The following is a 21273-nucleotide window of genomic DNA, read 5'->3' on the forward strand; positions in this document are numbered from 1 at the left end:
GCAGTGCTGCTTTGTGTACAGCGTTACCGGGGAAACCGCTATTTTTACCGCTCCAAAAGCGGCACCTAGTGGCAAAGAATGATTGAATTGATTCTTCACAACCTCGTCCTTTGCCAGTAATGGCATGATGCTATCCACAGGAATCCGCTACAGTGTTTGAGGGAGGGGGGGTTCAAGTTTTCCCAGGTCTGCCCGCACAACAAGTGGGCAACAAATCCCAAGCCGTTTCATGTTGACGTCAACATGAAATATTAGCATATTGCCCACCCACTTGTTGGTCTTTTCGTGTTGGTCTGAATGAAAATGCAAATTCATTCTTTGCCGCTAGATGCCGCTTCTGGAGCGGTAAAATAGCGGTTTCCCGGTAACGGCTGTACACAAAGCAGCACTAAACACTGCTTTATCAGGCATTACAGGCATGATGAAATGAAAATGAGACCAATCGGACCAATCACCGCAGATTAGCATCACGCAAAGGAGGGGTTTGGAAAAATTCATCCTTGAGCGAATCGTTTGGGAGTCGCTGAGCAAGTAAGGTAAAAATAAATGCAAATTATAAGACAATGAAAGTGTTTTTTTGACCTTGCATGCATGTCAACCTGTTGTTGGGGACTCCCAAAACCAAAATATGAACCTTTCATAACCCATAATAGGGGCACTTTAAGACAACATGACAGTGAATATATGATGACAAAATTTTGAATAACTGCCCTCAATGACTGAGGTTGTTACCTTTGCGGATACACGGAAATCTTCGTACTCTTTTAGTAGTTCCTGAGTTTTTTCACTGGTATCACCAAGCGATGTGTGTGTGGATAGAAAATATTCTCCTGTCTCCTGTAACCAGTCTATGGCCTGTGTAGAGAGAGCAGTTTTAAAAATGTAAAAAACATTTCATGTGTTTATTTACAATCTCATTATTGGATATTTTCTACTGCACAAATAGCTGACTAATTGGTTAAATATAAAAGGTTGCTGGGTTGAAAAAAAGAAGTGCACTTAATTATACTGAATGTGCAGTTTTAGTGTATTTCAAATCTTACAAGTATATTTGAATTAAATAAAAGGCAACTCAACTGCACTTAAAGAGTACACTTTCCTGACAATGTTTCTACACATGAAAAAGTGCAATTTGTGAAGTCAAATTAAAAGTTTTACATTAAAGTACATTTTAAATCATTATGAAGTACTTTAAAGAAGTACATTTATTTAAATTTGTTGACTAACATACTAAAGCACATAATTATAATTTTACCATTTTTAAATAAATTGCAATATCATCATTACAAATGTGTAATTACCAATATATTTAAATACATGACATAAAAGTTTCAATAGAAATGACAATAAATATCTTAGTTTACCATAAATGTTTCTCAATACATTTAGCAGTACACTTTACCCTTTTTTAAAAAAACAATAGAAGTAATTACATATAAAGATATAATTAAGTCCTAATAAGAGGGTCAAAAAATAACTTTTGTTTTTAATTTAAACTATAATAAATTTTAATTTAATTGCAATTAACATGCAGTTACGTGTCAGAAAACATAACATTCAGTTCACATTTAAGTATGTTCTTTTAAAGTATATTATTTCTGTAATAAGTTCTCTTTTTAAATGTATTCTAAAGTGTAGCTCGTTTTCACAAGGGAAGGTAAAACCAAACCAAACCACCATCATTATCGAATCCTTCAAAAACTGTGCTTGCATAACGCTCTCTCACTCACCTGTTTGGCATGTCGTTCAAACAGAACGTACTGTTGGCATTGATCTAAACGTCTTTTTTTCATAGTCCAGAAATGAAGGACACGGTTTTCCCTCTGTAGCAGCTCACTCAGAATGGCTATACATAAGGAGAAACAAGACAAGATCAATAAACAATTACAAAACATTCAGGCACAATCACATACAGAAAGACTGTATATTTTGCAGGTATAATGGCTTTAAGCAGTCCTGAACTGACCTTTGACTTGGGACTCAGTGGCTCGATTGTGGGTAGCGACCCCAGGCATGCTCACATTGTTTCGATGGATGTATTTAAGAAAGACCTCCGCATTACGACGTGCTAAAGTACACGCCTGGAACCAGAGAAATTAAACATTTTGTAGAATCAGTGCATCTAAACAACTGTACAGTGAAATCATCATTGACCATATTGATAGCAGCTGGAGTTTTAGGAGTGCTGATGTAAGATGGTCAGTGACATTGATAGACACTAATAATTTTGTTAAAGGTTTCTTTATTTCAAAAGGATTTTTTTCTATGTGATGACCCATTTAATCTGACACATATGTGGTCACATATGGCAGTTTTTTTTTTTTTTTTTCTGTGGATGCATTTTTTCTTTAAATATAAAAAGGACAAATTGGTGAGAGAGCTGTTGCAGGTGTTTGAGTCTGTGTGTGTGTTTATGTATGTGTGTGTGAGAGCAAGGTGTACCTTGAGAAAGGCTTCTTTCTGCTCCAGGTGTTTGTTGATGAGAGGGCTGACGTGGTCAGTCTCTGCCGTTGAGCCCAATTTATCATGACCCCCGCACCAGTCCTCCTCTCTCCTGTACTCCAGTTCCAGACTCTCCAATACATTACATACCTGCGACAGACATACAGTACGTTACACACACAGCAGCATCACAAAGCTTAAGTCTCTGTACTGTTTACAATAGTCACAGACACACTGGCAACATATAATAGATATACAATGTAATGACAGTAAAGGGACATGTATACAATTTCTGCCATTCAATAAAAAAAATTTGAAACAATATTTATTCCAGAATTCATTACAAAAATATCTGATAACAGAGTGCATTTTCGGTAGATTCTGGAACTGACACTAGGGGGAGCTAACATTTCTGTTAAGGGACAAGAAGGCATGGTTACTGTCCCATAATAAAAAAATAAAAAAAAATGAATACTTTCATTTAGCAAGGATGCATTACATTGATCAAAATTGACAGTAGAAAGTTTCAGATTTTTATCAAAAATATATTTCAAATAAATGCTGTTCTTTTGAACTTCCTATTCATCAGAATCCTGGAAAAAAATATATCACAGTTTCCACAAAAATATTAAGCAGCAAAACCATTTTTAACATTGATAATAATAAGAAATGCTACTTCAGCACCAAATTAGCTTATTAAATTGTACCAATATATTACTGTTCTTACTGTATTTTTGATCAAATTAATGCAGCCTTGGTGAGCATAAGAGACTTCTTTCTAAAACATTTAAAAAAAATCTTACTAACCTTAAACTTTTGAACGGTAGTGTATAAAATATTCCGCTTCTCTTGCACTTAAAATTTTACTCAAAGTTATGGTTATACAATGTCACTGAAAGGTGAAATACAAAGTTCTGGCATGAAACTCTAGATGGCGCAGTCCAATAGATCTAACTCAATATGACATAAAGACATCATTATCACATGGCACAGCTGATTGGTTCTCTCCTGTATCAGTAGCCAATGAGCTCGCTGCTCAACATTCAAATATTTGGCTAATGCTTATGATAACAGTTGCAGCGCACTTCAGAAACCCTCCACCTTCCCCAGCTCCACATGTATAGATCTGCTACAGGGTGATCATATATGCTATGGGGTTATTCATGTTGTATGTGCAGCAGCAGTATTTCTTACATGCTCACAGCAGCATGTTGTGGATGTATTGGCAGTTGCAAGTCTTGGTACTTGCTCTGCCACATCAGCAGCAGCAGGATCTGCTACAGGGCGATCATGTATGCTATGGGGGTTATTCATGTTATATGTGCAGCAGTAGTATTTCTTACATGCTCACAGCAGCATGTTGTGGATGTATTGGCAGTTGCAAGTCTTGGTACTTGCTCTGCCACATCAGCAGCAGCAGAGTAGCAGATCTATTCCGCTAAGACCAAATACATGAACATTGTCATGTACATTACCATGACAATCCCTCCGAGAGTTGTCATGACAGAACTCTATGTACACTGCAAAAGGGTCTTGAAACCCCCCCCTTTTAAAAAATTAACTACTTAAAAACAGGGCATCTTAAAAATGCAGTGCTCATGACGTGAAGCACTGAAAAAAAAACATAATATGAACTGCAAATGCATATGTCCAAGTGGTTTAGAACTGTTATAAATCAAATTCGCAACTCTGTCATCAGTTCACATTCTCAACCACAATCACAGCCACTAGTATTTGTGGGCAGTGACAGTAACCATCACATAGTCTATTACAACTCACCTGTTCAGATGTTTTGTAGAAGGCCACAGAAGCATTAACCAGCTTTAATTTGTCCTCCATCTTCAGCATGAGGGTCTGCCAGTGCAGGGCCACGGTCTCAGCGCAGGCCCGGACAGCGTCTGGGTCATAGTGACCCGCCTGCAACATCAACTCCGCCCTCTGCTGGAGCTGCAGGGCACTCTGGTGGGTGCGCTGCAGGGAGTCGGCATGGAGAAGAGACTGTGGACAGCAGAGAAAAGTGGCTCGTTTTAATTCTTGAGGTGTGCTAAAATTAAGTTTGTTAACTGCCAGTACACAAGCACCACATGAGAGGCGGGTAAGGTCACGGAGGGGCTCCTTAAAGGAGCAATTAAGACACGATCAGTTAGATGTCCTGCCGTTCAAGGCCAAAACAATCAGTGGTGAAGCACAGCCTGATGCTTTCACAAGAGCACATGCTGGATGAATAAAACTAGCGGCCTGATTCACACATTTGTTTTGGCGTACTTGGATGGTCTGATTTGATGAAAAGTGGTACTTGGCCTGAAAAGTTAGAGAACCGCTGCTGTAGATGATTAAAACATATATTTGGCGGAAGGGAGATTTTGGCAGATACTCAGCGCTGACTTCCTTTGATTTAGAGAGGCTGTCGTTAGTCGAGAATTATACGCAGCAATTTGCTGAATTAAAACTCAGTCCTCATTTCAGGCTAACGTGCTTCTTACTGCTCATAAATGTGCTGAGTAATTGTTTTGTTTTTTAAAATCAACTCAGCTGTTTTGTATTCCATCTCTTTGATGAATATAATAAAGAGAGGCTTTATAACCTATAGACCAATTCACCTTCGGTTTATGACAGCTAACAACAAAACGGATGATGTTTCTCTAACATTCCACAAAATGTGTTTATTACCCCCCCCCTCCACAGGGTTAAATAAATGATCTGTTTGATATAAGCCAAAAATAATTTCCTAATTGCAGATAATGGTGTAAACAAGGTTTAATATTTTATATTAATCTTCATATTACAGCATAATGCAGCCTTACGAAGCTGTCCCCTGCAGAACCTATTAAGGAAAATGTGTGTATGTGTGTACCTCGATGGCAAGCTGAAATTGTTCATGCTCTCTCTGAAGTTGTTCCGCCTCAGATAGGGAACCTGCATTCGTTGTGCTCGCCGTGAGCATGGATTCACCGTTACGGATCCAACACAGCACCTGCACAGATCAACACATACAAATGCACACACACAGCGGCATGTGACAAAACAGTCTACAGAGGTGAAAAATGAAAGTCAATGAATTATTTTGGATTAATCTGTCAACATTCAGAGGTATTCATTTATGTTTTGGTGCAGCCTCCTGCTTTTTCCATTTTCGGACAAAATTTGAGAAATGTGAGTTTTCCTTGGTGTAACTCAGTGTCTCAACACTGTCAGTTACAGAAATAATGTGCCATGTCAAATAATTAATAATTCCAAATCTAGCATTCAACTATAAATTTAGACTGTATGATGGTTCCAAACTGATTTTCAGCTCCATCTATTGAATTCTCATCACTGACACCGTTGACAAAAATTACAATAATGTTATTATAAAAATATTATGTACATCGGCATATTAGAATCGTTGTTTAAAGCTTCTGAGAATTCAGCTTTGCCATCACAGAAATAAATTACATTTTAAAATTAGTGCTGTCAAATGATTAATCGCGATTAATTGCATCCAAAATAAAAGTTTTTGTTTACATAATATTTGAGTGTGTACTGTGTATATTTATCATGTATATATATGTATACAAACACATGCCTGTATATATTTAAGAAAAATAGGTTATGTTTAAATATTAAATATATAGCACTATTTAAAATATATTAAAATAGCTTGCATAATAGTTCACAATATTATTGTTTTTATTGTATTTTTGATCAAATAAATGCAGCGTTAACTACTGCCAGTTTTCCCTAATTTACATTAAATATTAATTCATGTTCTGAGGTCATTAAATAAGATGAAATAAAGCAGTTGTTTAATAAACATTCTAGTAATTATCTCTGCTTCATATTAAAGTGAAAATGTTGGCATTTTCAAAACTAATGGCAGGTAAAACTGTTCAACATTTCGTTCCACATCTTAAGAATCTGTAAAATGCGCATTAAGGATGCAGAAACATTAAAGCTGAGCTAAAGGGATTCCCCCTCCCACGTTATGTAACACCCTGCCTACGTTTACATTCATTTTCTAACCAAACTCATGTACAAGAAAGTACATATAGAAACAAGATACAATACAAATAATTAAAGAACTAAGATAAAGCTGAGAAGTCCCGAGGTGACGGCACTGCCAATAAGAAAGCAGTGGCGTCTATGAAATAGTGCAAGTGAATTGAGTGATTCATTTTTCTGAAATGCAGGGCTGCAGTCTGCACCCACGCACTGCTCTGGATATGAGCGACAGTGTGTGTGTGTGTGTGCTCAAAGTGTCAAAGATAAAAGCAATTAGCCGGGCACTTGTACTCAAGGCTAATGGCATCAGTCAGAATCTTGGATGGAAGCAGAGCACAAGCTTTTTTCCTGAATCCAAAAGTCAGGCGTTCCTCACAACATGTTGATGAGTGTAACTTAGGGGTCCCTAAATGTGACCATGAGCTGAGATGTAGCAACTGATTTTAAACACACACCTGTTTGACCTCGGCCTGCAGGTGTCGTAGCTGAAGGCACTGCTCCAGACGTTTGTGTGTGTGTTCTGCGCTCACTTCCAGCTCGTGCTGTTTTTCATTCAAGAACTCCAGCAGCTCTTGAACTTTTGCCGCCAAGTCAACATCTTTTTCTCCAGTGATTTCCATACCTGAAAAACATACAGATTGTTAAAAATAAATATCAGCAGCATATACACATTGACACATATACGCCGGTCTAAGTATATCATTTACATTTACATTTAGTCATTTAGCAGACGTTTTTATCCAAAGCGACTTACAAATGAGGACAAATATCAGTTTCACTGTATAGATAAAATATGTCAATCTAAGAACCATATACAAACAAATGATGCCGTTTTTATGAAATATCATGCTATACAAATGTTAGACAACCTGAAAGTGTCCAAATGCTGTTTGTCTTCTGCATGAACAGTATATAATCATTTAATTTGATCATAATCTACTTCAATCAACTTCTTTTCATGAAATGTTTTATTTGCAAAAGTGCTATACTTGTCCAATATTTCTTTTACAGACTGACAAAATATTTGTCCCAGGCGATTTAGTGATACTGGTACTAGATACACATCAATCAGCACCATGTCCTAATTTCAGAGGTTAGCCCCATTTGTAAAATACTAATGAACAAACATATACAATTAGGCATGCAATTTAAACGTGTTGTAATTTCTGTGCCACTAGTATCAGAAAATAAAATGACAAAGCAATTATAGATTTCAAACAGGTTTCCTGAAAAACCCCTCTGTTGGCCATGTGTTAGTCAAACAGTCCCTTCCCAAACAAGTCATGACAGACCATTGGTTGAGCTGTCGGGACGCTCAACCAATCAGTGTTTTCTGCCAAAGAGATGTAGTGTTTACACTGTTTTGGCAGAATAAGCCAACAAATAAATATATTTGAACTTGGTATACACTACCGCTCAAAAATGTGAAAAAATGAAGATTCATGTTTCATGTTTTAGAAAGAAATGAGATGAGACGCCTACATTTGATCAAAAATGCAGTAATATTGAGAAATATTATTACAAATTTAAATAACTGTTTTCAATTTTAATATATTTCAAAATGTTGTTTATGCAAAGCTAAATTTTCAACATCATTACTCCAATCTTCAGTGTCACATGATCCTTCAGAAATCATTCTAATATGCTGATTAACTGCTCAAGTATTATGATTTATGGTCGGTGCTCAATTAATAATGGTTCTTGTTATTATCAATGTTAAAAATAATAACAGTTTTTGCTGTTTAATATTTTTATTGAAACCATTCTACGTTTTTTTCAGGAATCTTTGATGAATGTAAAAGTTCAATGAATAGCATTTATTTGAAATATAAATCTTTTTTGTCATATTATAAAAGTCAGTTTTATAAAATATCAATTTAATGCATCCTTGCTGAATAAAAGTATTATTTTCTTTCTTTTTTTTATATTTTTAAATCTTATACTCCAATCTTTTGAAGTAGGTAGTGTTATCATGGTTTATCATGGTCTAAAGAGTAAAAAAAATATAATTTATAATTTATTATAATTTATATTAATAAGACATTTATACATATTAGAATGATTTCTGAAGGATCATATGACACTAAAGACTGGAGTAATGATGCTGAAAATTCAACTTTGATCACAGAAATAAATTACATTTTAAAATATATTAAAAAGTTATTTTAAATTGTGATAATATTCCACAATCAAACTGTTTCTCCTCTAATCAAATAAATGCAGCCTTGGTCAGCATGAGCGTCTTCTTTCAGCTACATTAAAAAACTGAATTATTCCAAACTTTTTGACCAGTAGTGTATAACTCTGTATGTCCAAAAGAATTACACATTTTACATTTAAGTGTTAGTTTAAGGTTATGATCAGATAAACAAAAACGGTTTCAGATGACTATAGATTATTGCAGTGAGTTTTCTCTCCTCTGTCCAGCAGGGGTTGCTGTGCTGTGAACCTCCTCTGAAGGTCTCCTCTCTGCTGTGATCTCAGTGAGCGGGGAACATGTCAGACAGGTGAGCGTGTGATGAAATGTCCCAGCTGCCCAGCCGAGCGGCATCCATCATACGTGCCTTCGCATGTCTAGAACTGCATTAGCGCATGACAGACAACCAGTGTACCAGAGACAGGTACAACACAGGCCGTTTTCTTCTACTAACCCTTACATCACCCCACTTCCTCAGCTACCTGTCTCCAGTACAGCCTGGAGCCGGTTCCAATGGGAACGTGATGCGTGAGTGACAGGATGGCCTCTGCAGTATCTAGAGCCTCCGAGGCAACCCCAAAGTGACGAGCGAAGGCCCCATCACCATGGAAACCTCGGTATATGGGATGTAAAGGGGGAGTTTCCATAGCAACCTCACCCCTGCATGCAGAGTTAATAGTATGAGAGATCCCAGAGCTGTATGGAGCTCCGTCTTCTCCCTCTGCTCCTTCCAATCCATTTCACCTTCACTGGCTGTCATGCACACATTTTCCATCCTTATCTTTCCCACCCAATCCTCCGCTTCTCTCTCTTCGTCTTTCATCACACGTATCTAAGACAGCCCAAAATGTGGGTAGCAGGTTTTTGCTGTTGTGTCCATGGTAACTGTCAATAAAATGCAACAGAGCACGGAGGAGGGAAGCGATGACTGATTCACACTCTTTTATCTCTCCAACGAACACTTACTCATCATCCCTCCTGCATTCTTTTCATCTCTCACTGGACACTACAGCAGACATTAGCAAGCCGTCTTACTGACCCAATAAACAGAAGAATTACAAACGTTGTTAAGTCAGATGTTGAATGTTCACATTAACCCCAACAAGATGAAATTTAAAGGGTTAGTTGGTAAAAAATAAATGATGTTTTCATCACATGGTGTGAGAGACACCGTCACGGCACTTATATTAAAAGAGAAGAACACTGGCATTTGCAGAGGAAAAAGAAGCAAACGGACTTGTATGGAGACATTTCTCAAATTATCCTCTTAGGTTCCACAGAAGAAAGTAAGTCATACAGGTTTGAAATGCAGTGTTGGGAAGGTTACTTTGGAAATGTAATAGATTACAGATTACAAGTTACCCTATTTAAAATGTAATAAGTAGTGTAACTTTTTCAATTACTTTATTAAATTAATGTAAGTGATTACATTTGATTACTTTTCTGAATTTCTAATGAATGTTTTCAACTGTTAATCATTTTAAAACATTTAAAGCAGACAGGGTTAACCTTACAGTAGGATTCAACACTGATTACTCTCAGACTTTCAAAATCCAATTTATTTAAAAAAAATTTTGTTCATTCAAATTTTATTTTTCAAACACTGCCACCACAAAATCACCACTTCAGCACCTCTTTTTACTTTGAGATCGTTCTGAGGTTAAATACAGATTTAAAATCATAACAAGATATAGTGTAATAGCTATGATACTGTTTTTTGAGATCAAATCTTTGCATAGCTATGACACTGGCATCTAACAATGCCTTGGAAAAAAACAGTTAATCTTAAAAATAAAGCATATACACAAACCCAAATAGTAAATAAAACAGTTATCGAATAAGCATGTGCCCTACTGTGTTCTAAACTCCTGAAACATTGCTGTCTCATATTTTAGAGCAGTCAATGCAGTTTGGGAAAGAAATCAATCAAATGTGTGTGTGTGAAAATATTCAGATGTTTGTCATTGTTAACATTTTCATAAGTAACTGTAATTTAATTACACATTTTCTTTCCCAGTAACCGTAAAAGATTACAGTTTAAATTACATAATTCCACTACAGGTAACTAATTACTCCCCAACACTGCTGAAATGACATTTTTGGGTGAACTATTTCTTTAAAACCTTTTTAAAACCCATTAATCTCATGGCATTATTTATGCAATTGTAATTGCAGTGTAAATGCATTCATGCCACCAGTTGCAATAAACAGTCTGTCAATACATCTAAATTCATTAGAATACATTTTTTTTTACTAAAACGATAAGCTAAATAGAAATATTTAAAAAAACAAAAACTTTGAAAAATGACAAAAGAAAACAAAATTACTAAAATTAAAATGAACTCAAATTATAAAATATATAATAAAAAATTAATTAATTTATTAATGAATAAATGAATTATATATTTTATATAATTATAAATACTACGGTAGTAAAAAAATTACTATATAGCATATAAATAATACTAAAATATATTTTGCCCTTACTCATATACAGACCCCAGTATAAGGGATTTCACTATCATCATGCTTCTCCGAATTCATGTTTGTGGAAATCCATAGAAAATGTGGCTCAGTAATCCACACTTATAGTGAACAGATAGAACAGAACACATGGACGTTGTGAAAGGCACAGAAGAACGTGTTCTGTGTGAAGGGCCTTTTGTCTACCGCAGACAAATATGGATTGCTGTGGACTGTACCCTCGAGACAGGCTTATGTTTAATTACATGGAAATAATGTCTATTATTATGTCATGTGATGTCTATTCAATGGTTTTCCACAATCTGCCACAGCAATGTCTTTACATTATCTATAGGCATCCATAAATATTGATACATGTGATTAATTCCTAATCATTTGAGTAAATTTAATTCACTTAATAAAAATGTATCTCATTGTCATGGAACCTGCTTCTGATCAAGCACCCTGATTATATCAGGGTTTGTTGGAGGAAATTATGCCACACTGCTCAAAGCTTCCATGACCCGACAAATGCAAAATGAACATCGGAAAAACCAAGCGTGAAAGCAAGCACCAATAGTGATACCACACAGCAACAACTGCCAACAAACACCAAAATCATTAACACACTGATTCAGCAGAACCCTACAACTGTAGTATGAAACTATTACTCTCTCTCGCACTCTTCCTGTGTCCTTTCCTCTGGCTCTATATCTCCTCACCTGAAGCCTGGACCTCCATGATGTACTGGTGAAGATCCTGTCCCTGCTGTATAACCTCGTAGGTCATGTTGTTCATGGCGAGTTTGCGCTCAGTGTGTCTGTGTAATCTCTGTTCAGCCAGCGTGAGTTCTTCAGTGTTGAAATCAGTTGCCTGTCGGATCAGATCCTGTTTCCATGCATCCAGCTCACCCATCACCTATGAAACAGATGCATATATTTTCACACATATTAATAAAATAAACGAAATCTTTGCAATATAATGGAAAAAGGATGCGAAAAGTATCATAAAAGTAGTTTGAATCAATATGATCCATGGTGTGTGAGATCAGTAACCAGAATTTAGGTCACTAATTGCCAGAAATCTTGACATCCATGATGCCCAATTTGTGAACGAATCATTCTTTTGAGTCGGATCTTTTCAATGATTTGCTCATAAATCAGACCGATCTAGTTCAACTCATTCATTCAACAATCTGGTTTCAGTGGTTAACAGCTCACTGGAGCAGTGCTGTTAACAGTAAATAAAAAAAATATAAAATGTTTTCTCTATAAAGTTTTAGGTATAAAATAAATAAAATAAAACTAATAAAAATCAAAGAAGAAATGCTGCCTTAGCAACTAACTGAAATAAATTTAAGTTACTGTAAAGTACTTAAATTACTAAAACTAAAATTGAAATAAAAAAATACTGAAGCTAAATAGAAATATATAAAAAAAAAATGAAAAGTAATAAAAACGACAAAAGCACATAACAAAATTATTAAAACATAAACTAAAATTAAAATGAAAACTAAAAATAAAAGCACATTCAAAATGTTAATAAATGTTAATATTTATAAATAATAGTAAAATAACTGCACTGGAGGCGAGGATAATCAGTGGATAAAAACCTAAATGCTGGTTTGTCCATCACACAAAACATGTATGGCTTCAGAAGACTTGAAATACAGTGCACGAGTCATATGGACCACTTTTCAGATGCATTTTAAGTTTTTTTTTTATGTTTGACAGCACTCGTCTTAATTCACGTTCATCACATTGAAAAGAGTAGGCAGGATATTCTTCAAAAATTCTAATCTGGTGTTCCACAGAAGAACGCAGAATTTGGGGATGAACTATGAGATAAAGTGTTTATACAGTAAAACAAACAACGCTACTCAAAACATTACATTTGACATAATACACAAACATGCAGAAATGCAAACGCAGACAGCACAGAAGCACATCTGTTCAAATAAAGTTATGCTGATAATGACTTGGGTTCAGGCCATCAAACACACACAAACACACACCTCCAAGGCGTACTGTTCAAAGATACGGAGCTGCAGGAAGATGTCCAGTTTGATCCTGCGCTCGTGGAAAACCTCCTCCATATGAGCCTGAGCCTCATCCAACTGCTGAAGAACGCCCTCGATATGAGCCACGGAGCTGGCATGAGGCAGCTTATTACAGGCCAACGCTGAGTCCCTGTTTGAACGAACACAAACCCACGCCAACACATCCAAGAGCAAATCAATATCAATAGAAATAGAGGCCACGTTAATTCAGAATCAGTATATCAGCATGACATAACATGAAAGGACTTGTTCAGAACTCATCTGAAAAGAATATTATTAAAATTGATCTGCAAACTGAAAATGGTAGGAGCTGTGGCCTTATGGTTAGATTTGGATCTAAATACTGTTCTTCACTAGTTTGTTACGTTTTCAAGGCTGTTGCAAGTATTATATTAGGAAGAAATCGGTCACTTCTGGACAGTAATCCAAGTATTTTTTGCTTTGTTACTGTACTTAAGTACATTTTTCAAGTATCTGTACTTTATCAGAATTTTTTATTTTGAGAAACTTTCGTTTTTACTTCACTACATTACAAAGCATCATTTTGTACATTTTACTCCACTACATTTCTTAAAAATATGTCAAAACATGAGAAATTGTCTCCTGCTCCGAGACGCGATAGCAGTGTGCAATTTATGAGCGAGCTGATTCTTTTCAACGAAACTGTTCAATCATTTTGCAAATCGCACTGAACGATTTGTACGCCAATTGAACTGATCGGATTGCAGCTGTTCTTGAGTCGACAGCTCACTGATTCAAATGATCTAGTCAGAGCGAGTCTCTAGTTAACAATTCAGTAAATTCACAAGTCTGACTCAAAATGAGCCAGGAATGGGAGAGCATCAGAGTATGTCCATATTTGTGTATCACCATCTCAGTGGGTTAGGTTTTATGCAAAAATAACACATTCTTCTTATAATTTTATACATTTTGACCTATGTGGCGTCTGTTTTTACAGTATATTGTTTGTCAACACACACTTTTTTCACTCAATTAAGTAGGCTATTAGTAACCTAAATTGATATTTAATATATTTAATGTTTTGATAGTGTATAACAAGCCCCCCTCCCCCAGGTATTTTGAGCAGTAGGATTATATAAAATATATACTATAAAATTATTAAATATAAAAATATACAAGTTAAAATTAAATTACAAATTAAACAAAACATTTACTTTAATACTATTTAATATTATAAGTATATTAAAAATGGTATGTACTTTTGTTCAAGTAAAATTCAAAAGGAGTATTTCAGTCATGACAACTCTCTGAACATTTTAGCATGGTGATGGATATGACAATGTTAATGTATTTGGTTTTGGCGGAACAGATCTGCTGCGCTGCTGCTGAATTGCTGCTGCTGTTGGTTATTGCTGTAGTTGTAGATTATTGCTGCTGCTGCAAGCAAGTACAGGAACTTGCTACTGCCAATGCATATGGCAATACGGTGCCGTGAGTATTTAAAGGGGTCATATTAACCCAGTAGCAGATCTATACAGGTGGAGCTGGGGAAGGTGGAGGGTTTCAGAGAAACTCTGAAAGCGCGCTGCAGGAATCTCAAGTGAATTCTAGCCAGCCATATAAATGCAAGGCAGTAACCAGTATATATGAACCAATCAGCTTGTGCCAAGTCGTTTAACTCTCTGAATATCATCGGTTACTTTAAGAACCCGTCGCCTGCGCCATCTAGAGTTTCATGACTGAACTATATATTTATTACTTTTACTATTTTATAAGGGTAGGTACTCAAGTAAGGGTATCAAGCACTCAAATACTTCACCACTGGTTATGATGCAATACTGTACAATAGGAGTGCACTGTAAACCTCACCGCAGGTGCTGAATGAGCTCCTCCCCTTCTTTGATGACATTGAGTGTGGCATCTAGAGTGCTGCTCTGCTGCTGCTGAAACTGTCTGATCAGCTCCTGAACAGCATCCACAGACTCAGAGTTCACCACTGGCTCCACAAGAGTCTTCTGCAAGTCCTCCATCCACGACCACAGCTACAGACAGACAGAACAGAACGACAGATTTTTGGACGAGACATTATATTTCCGCTCCTCTGTTTGTGATCAGATCATTTCAAACTAAAAGTTTTCAGTCCAAGCATCCAGTAAGCAAATGCATTCAAGCAGGCAGTTAAAAACAGAGCTAATGCTGAAAAACCCAGCTGATTACATCAGAGATGGTGGAGACAATAGTTACTCACATCCAGATTTTAGTACATTAATAATTTCATTGTGTATTTGGCTTCAAAGCATGATCTCTCTCATATGCTGTTTCAGAGCAGCCCAAGCAGTTTCTCATCACGCTGTGTGAAATACAGACTGAACAGCAGCTCAAAACACCCAACCACTGCATGAGCATGATACACAAACTACATCTCTCAGCTGGACTAATCAAACCATTGTTGCGTTAGCAAAGTTTTGATGCATGACGATAGTAATCAAGGTAAAGACAATTACAGGAACATACAGGAGTCATACATTAGGCATGCACGAGTCCGTTATTATTGATATGCAAACAAATCTGATGCACACTGATTGCTGTAACATCATATTTTTTGTATATGTACAATATATGATTTTCATATTGCATGAACACATTTCAAGATATTTGTGTAGTTGTCAAAATTATAACAAGTTTTTTTTTATAATGGATGCTGGCTAAAAAGTGTATTTTATGTGAGGGTCAATGGTTCAGTAATTCTGAATGGATCCATACGGTAACAGCTGCCAAGGTGTTCTGGGTACTTGTTAAGAGCATTGCTTGGTCGTTGGAAGGCAATTGCAAGGGTGTCACTTTGGGGGTAGATAGGGTGTCGCTAGTTGATTGATAGGCTGTTGCTAATGTGTTCTGGGTAGTTTCTAGATCATTGTTAGGGGGTCACTAGGATGATTCTAGAGTCTTCTAGGAAGTTTTTTGGAATGTTGCAAGAGTGCTGTAAAGATTTCTCTACTTTTTTACAGTTAAAAATACTGGTCTGATAAGAGGTTGTTTATTTAGAATCGTCATCCATTCAGTTTAGTTTTTAATTTGTGCTGTCAGTCAGTAAGTGGAGTTAAGAGCTACTAACAAAATCTCTCACGCATTAACAGAGATCAGTCAAAACTGTTAAAACTATTTGAGAAGCTCTGTTTAGTGTGTGTGTGTGTGTGTGTGTGTGTGTGTGCAATACCTCTTTAGTGTGGGTGTGAAAAGACACTGAGATATCCAGCAGTAGTTTCCTCTGCTCCACCCTCCGCACAAACTCCTGAACTCTGACCTCCAGGTGATGGGCGGCAGTGTAAATCTCTTCTGGATCACACTCTCCCGTCTGAGCCAGCTGCTCCCCTGCCTCCAAAAGCTTATCCGCATTAGTATAAGTGTTCTGGAGCGAAAGAGAGAGAACGCGAGTAAGAGAGAGAAGTACATTAAAAACATCTTCCTTGAATATTAACAGGAAACTCAATAGTATGATGAATGATATCACTGCTACTGCTCATTTACTCCTCTCTCATCAAGCAAAAAATACACACACAAACACAACATAAACTGATTCGGTTCCAACCTGTGCCACCTCCTGGAAGTCATCGTGCCGTTTTTGTAGTGCTCTTGCTCTGTGTACAGACTTCCCAACTCCTGTGTGTTTACTGAGGAATGCCTCGCCATGGTTTTCAATCCAGTCCAAGACCTGCACACACACACACATACATACACACACATCAACACTAGATAGTCTATTTCAAATTTAAAGGAATATTCCAGATTAACAGTTTACACTAAGATCTCTCCAAATCTTCCCTTGTCAAAAGAAGAACATATATTACATGTATATTACATGTATGTATGTATGTATGTATGAATATATATATATATATATATATATATATTAAATTAAATTAAATTAAATTAAAATGCAAATTAAATGTTTTAGTTAATATAAAGTTAATACATTTTAAATGCAATAAACTGCATGTTCACTACTAAAATTAACAACTATAAATATATTTAAATGCAATAAATAAATAAAAAATTAAATTTGTCAGCATGCTTTAATCATATTTCAAAGACAATAGAAGTAATTATGATATATAAAGATGTACTTAAAGGTATAGTTCACTCAAAAATGAAAATTCTGTCATCATTTACTCAACCTCAAGTTGTTCCAAACTTGTATGAGTTTCTTTCTTCAATGGAACATAAAATAAGTTATTTTGAATAATGTTGGAACTACAATGTCAATGGGGACAATGCAGCACCTGTCTGGTTAACCACATTCTTCAAAATATCTTTTTTTGTGTTCAGCAGAAGAAAGAAACTCATACAGGTTTGGAACAACTTTAGGGAAAGTAAATTATGACATTTTTTGGATGAACCGAGTCTAATTTATGTCAAATTTACGTCAAAAACACTCTTAAGTTTAAATAATTGCATTTAATTTAAATTTAAACTGTAACACATTTTCATTTATTTAATTTCATTTTCAAATAACATGCAATTAAGTGACCAAAAACATTACATTCAATTTGCACTTAAGCATATTATTTTAAAGTATATTATTTCCATAATAAGTACTTTTTTAACAGTAAAGTGAAGTGAAAAAGTGAAGTGACGTGTGGCAAAGTATGGTGTCCCATACTCGGAATTTGTGCTCTGCATTTAACCCATCCAAGTGCACACACACTGTAGTGAACACACACACACACACACACACCGTGAACACACACCCGGAGCAGTGGGCAGCCAATGCTGTGGCGCCCGGGGAGCAGTTAGGGGTTCGGTGCCTTGCTCAAAGGTCTTACCTCAGTCGTGGTATTGAGGGCGGAGAGAGCGCTGGACATTCACCCCCCCACCTACAATCCCTGCCGGTACAGAGACTCGAGTACTCGCGACCTTTGGGTTACAAGCCCGACCATTAGGCCACGACTGCCCTAAAGTGTTAGGACTATGCTAAAGTGTTTCTAATTTGTGATGTTTCTTTCCTATATAAAACATTTTACACATCCTAAGAGCAAGTCAGAGCTTAAACAGTTAGTTGGAAAGAGGCTCAGGGGATTTTTGAAGGTTCAACAAACTTTGTCAGTTAGAAGTCAAAGTTCTTTAGTTCACTGCACAACCTCAGTACTTGAGTAGGCCTTGTTTCTGTCTAAAGAGGCCCTGGAAAGGATCCAGTAACATCAAAGAAACAACACAGTCCTGACAGAGAACCGGTGAAGATACAACAAAAAGCCCCTGAAGGCGACGGCCTCAGGAAGTAGAGTGTATTGTTGGAGGTATTGACTAGAAGCCAAGCACAATACTGCCGTCCCTCGAGGACGCTGAGGCAATTTCAGTCAACTCTATGAGTCAGAGTCCATGTCACTTCCTTGTCACTTCCTCTAATGCTCTCTGCACTTGATATTTGCTCTGCCGTAGGAGAAACATCGTTACACGCAAAGATCTAAAAACAGCTGCTGAAAGGTTGAGAGGCTGGGGTCACATTCGTCAGATGTTGAATTCTGTGGGTATAGTGTGTGTGAGTGCATGCATGTTTGTGCACTGCATGCATATCTGAGTGGTTCTATACATGATTTACATGATGTATTTACCTGCTGCACATCTTGCTGAAACACACACAGCTGAAGTCTCTGGTGCAGCCGGAGCTTGTGGTGTTGCAGGAGACCCTCCAGTCTGCGATACTGATGAACCACCTCATGGACCACCTCCAGAACCCCCCTCACCGCCTGACTGTAGTCGGCCCCTGCTGTCAGAGACCCAGAGTCAGCCGGAGGCTGAGGCCTCTGCAACACATCCAGTAGTGTCTTTCCTTTCTGACTGACCTGCAATCAGAAATATAACATCCGTTAGTCAGTGGTGGACAACAACAAATTATTTAAACTCCGTACTCCAAGTATTTGTGTTTTAGAGTAATGATTACTACATTATAAGCATAATATATAAGCATGATATTTTACATTTTAAAGGCCCATTTGAACCAAAGTCATCAACTATAATGATAATGATAAAGATAAAATTATAATAATCGTTCTAATTCTATAATATTAGGAAAGTTCACATCACAACTATAACGATAATGACACAGAGATACGAAATTGTTGTAATCATTGTCAGCTGATGAATGATACATTGACAGCCAATCAGAATCCACTCAACTTTAAAGAGCTTGAGCATTTTAAGTGGTAGATAACATACAGTAACTGCAGAGTGTGCTTATAATAAACAGAACGTTATGGTCTGTTGGTGTGGATGCTAATATAGTTAACGTTATAGTTATCTTTATAATTATCGTTCTTAGTGTGAACAGGACTTTACTGCATTTAAAAATATATATATATATATTTCGAACTAAAGAAATCGAGACACATTAGACATGTTCAGTTTCTGAACAATTCTTTTGATTCTTTTCAATGAATATGTTCACAAATTGCATTGAGCGAAAGCTCCAAAAGATCCAGCTGCAGCTGTTCTTGAGTCAATGCACTGATTCAGTGAATCATTAGGAGCTAGTCTCTGGTTAACAACTCAGTCAATCGGTCATGTCTGACTCAAAATTAGTCGAGAACCAGAAGAAATATGACACTCAGAGCTCAAGTGTGCAAAAGATTTGACTAACGGCACATACAGTAAGTTGCTATTTTGCTATTTTACAGTAAGTTGCCAGTTTATAGTATTGTTTATTGTAAATAAAAATCATATTTAAGTTATACAGAACATGAGAGCCATTTGTTTGGGAACTGAATCTGCTCTAAAAGGGCAAGTGTTTTAAAGGAATAGTTGAAACCAAAAATTTAAATTTGATGAAAATTGACTTTCACATACAAGTGAAAAGTTGTGTGTCTGCAAGGTTTAAGATTACGGTTTAATGATAAAACGTCCTAGTGGTGGATTTGTTTCTTACAAACATGCAGCATTTTACTTCACAAGACATTAATTAATGTACTGGAGTCTTGTGGTTTACTTGTGTACTATTGTGATGTTTTTATCTGCTGTTTGGACTCTCATTCTGACGGCACCCATTCACTACACAGGATCCATTAGTGAGAAAGTGATGTAATGCAAAATTTCTCCAAATCTCCAACACAAAGCTTTGTAGGCTACATTTCATGTTAAAAAGCGTACTAAATAGAGCAGCTCCTCAAATGCTCACCTCTGTATATGCTGTGGTGACCTGCTCGTACAGATTCTGGTGGTTGTGAATGGCCATCTCAAGCTCTTGCGTCGCTGTCGGCAAGCCGACCTCACCGCATGACTTCACCCATCCCTCCATGCTGGACAGAAACTAACAGAGAGAACACCCTCTTAAACTTTATAGCATAAAAGGTCCATGTAATAAAACCAGAGAGGACAGAGGTGCACAGTTGTACACACTCATTAAAAACAAGCTCAGACATAATTAAACAGAGTTGCTGAGGATCATACAAATTGGGGTCATAAATCAAAGGCATGAAGAAGCTATGTGTGCACATTTAGACAAAGGAGTTATTAATGAAGAAACAGACTGAAACTGACAGGGGAGCTTAAAGTACAGTTGCATATAAAGGAAATTCAGAATTATTTTTTAAAAAATGGATCAAATGAATCAAGGAACCAAACTAGTTGGGAAATATAACATCAGAAAGTAAACAATGGTAACAGGCAGCTGTTATAGTGAGGTGCTAAATTTGATCAAATAATTACTTTTCTTGGTAGTCTAATGCAGTCACAGTATGAATCAGCTATATTAAATCATATTTTTCACTGAAGTAAAACCACATGAAGCACTTTTTTAGGTTACCTCCCAAAACAGTTTTACAGCGTAGACATACTCAGGGTAAAATAGTTACACTGGGGGTGTAAAATCACAATGCATCAATCTGACAATGAAAATTTTATGCATTCTTTTAAATCATACACACTGATTACAATATTACAATATAAATTGTAATGAAACATACAAAAATAACTGAATCAATCTTAATCGAATTAAACTGAGGCCAAATTTCTTCAGACTTCAGGCTAAATTGTTGACTTCACATTGTTAATAAAGAATCATAATCAAATTCTTGTCTGAGCAATTTTTTTTGCACCACTACACATAGTGTAAAATAAAACAAAAAAATAAAAAATAAAATAAAATAAAACATTAATATTACATTATTAAAATTATAAT

General features: G+C 36.4%; 1 protein-coding gene across 1 annotated transcript in view; it reads right to left on the reverse strand.

Annotated features, from left to right (window-relative positions):
- LOC107706669 (kalirin-like) overlaps window positions 1–21273 on the reverse strand; it is an 85946-nt gene that overhangs the window by 38390 nt on the left and 26283 nt on the right. Inside the window, exons 8-21 of the mRNA XM_016510457.1 lie at window positions 20272–20403; window positions 18713–18943; window positions 16693–16815; window positions 16321–16512; window positions 14973–15145; window positions 13098–13272; window positions 11806–12001; window positions 6879–7045; window positions 5297–5416; window positions 4222–4440; window positions 2443–2592; window positions 1967–2081; window positions 1731–1846; window positions 733–855 (exon numbers count right to left, since the gene is read on the reverse strand). Coding sequence (XP_016365943.1) covers window positions 733–855; window positions 1731–1846; window positions 1967–2081; window positions 2443–2592; window positions 4222–4440; window positions 5297–5416; window positions 6879–7045; window positions 11806–12001; window positions 13098–13272; window positions 14973–15145; window positions 16321–16512; window positions 16693–16815; window positions 18713–18943; window positions 20272–20403 — 2232 coding nt within the window. The remainder of the gene's footprint in view (window positions 1–732; window positions 856–1730; window positions 1847–1966; window positions 2082–2442; window positions 2593–4221; window positions 4441–5296; window positions 5417–6878; window positions 7046–11805; window positions 12002–13097; window positions 13273–14972; window positions 15146–16320; window positions 16513–16692; window positions 16816–18712; window positions 18944–20271; window positions 20404–21273) is intronic.

Source organism: Sinocyclocheilus rhinocerous, unplaced genomic scaffold (assembly GCF_001515625.1).
Source record: "Sinocyclocheilus rhinocerous isolate Xijiao unplaced genomic scaffold, SAMN03320098_v1.1 scaffold1285, whole genome shotgun sequence".
Taxonomy (NCBI): Eukaryota; Metazoa; Chordata; class Actinopteri; order Cypriniformes; family Cyprinidae; genus Sinocyclocheilus; species Sinocyclocheilus rhinocerous.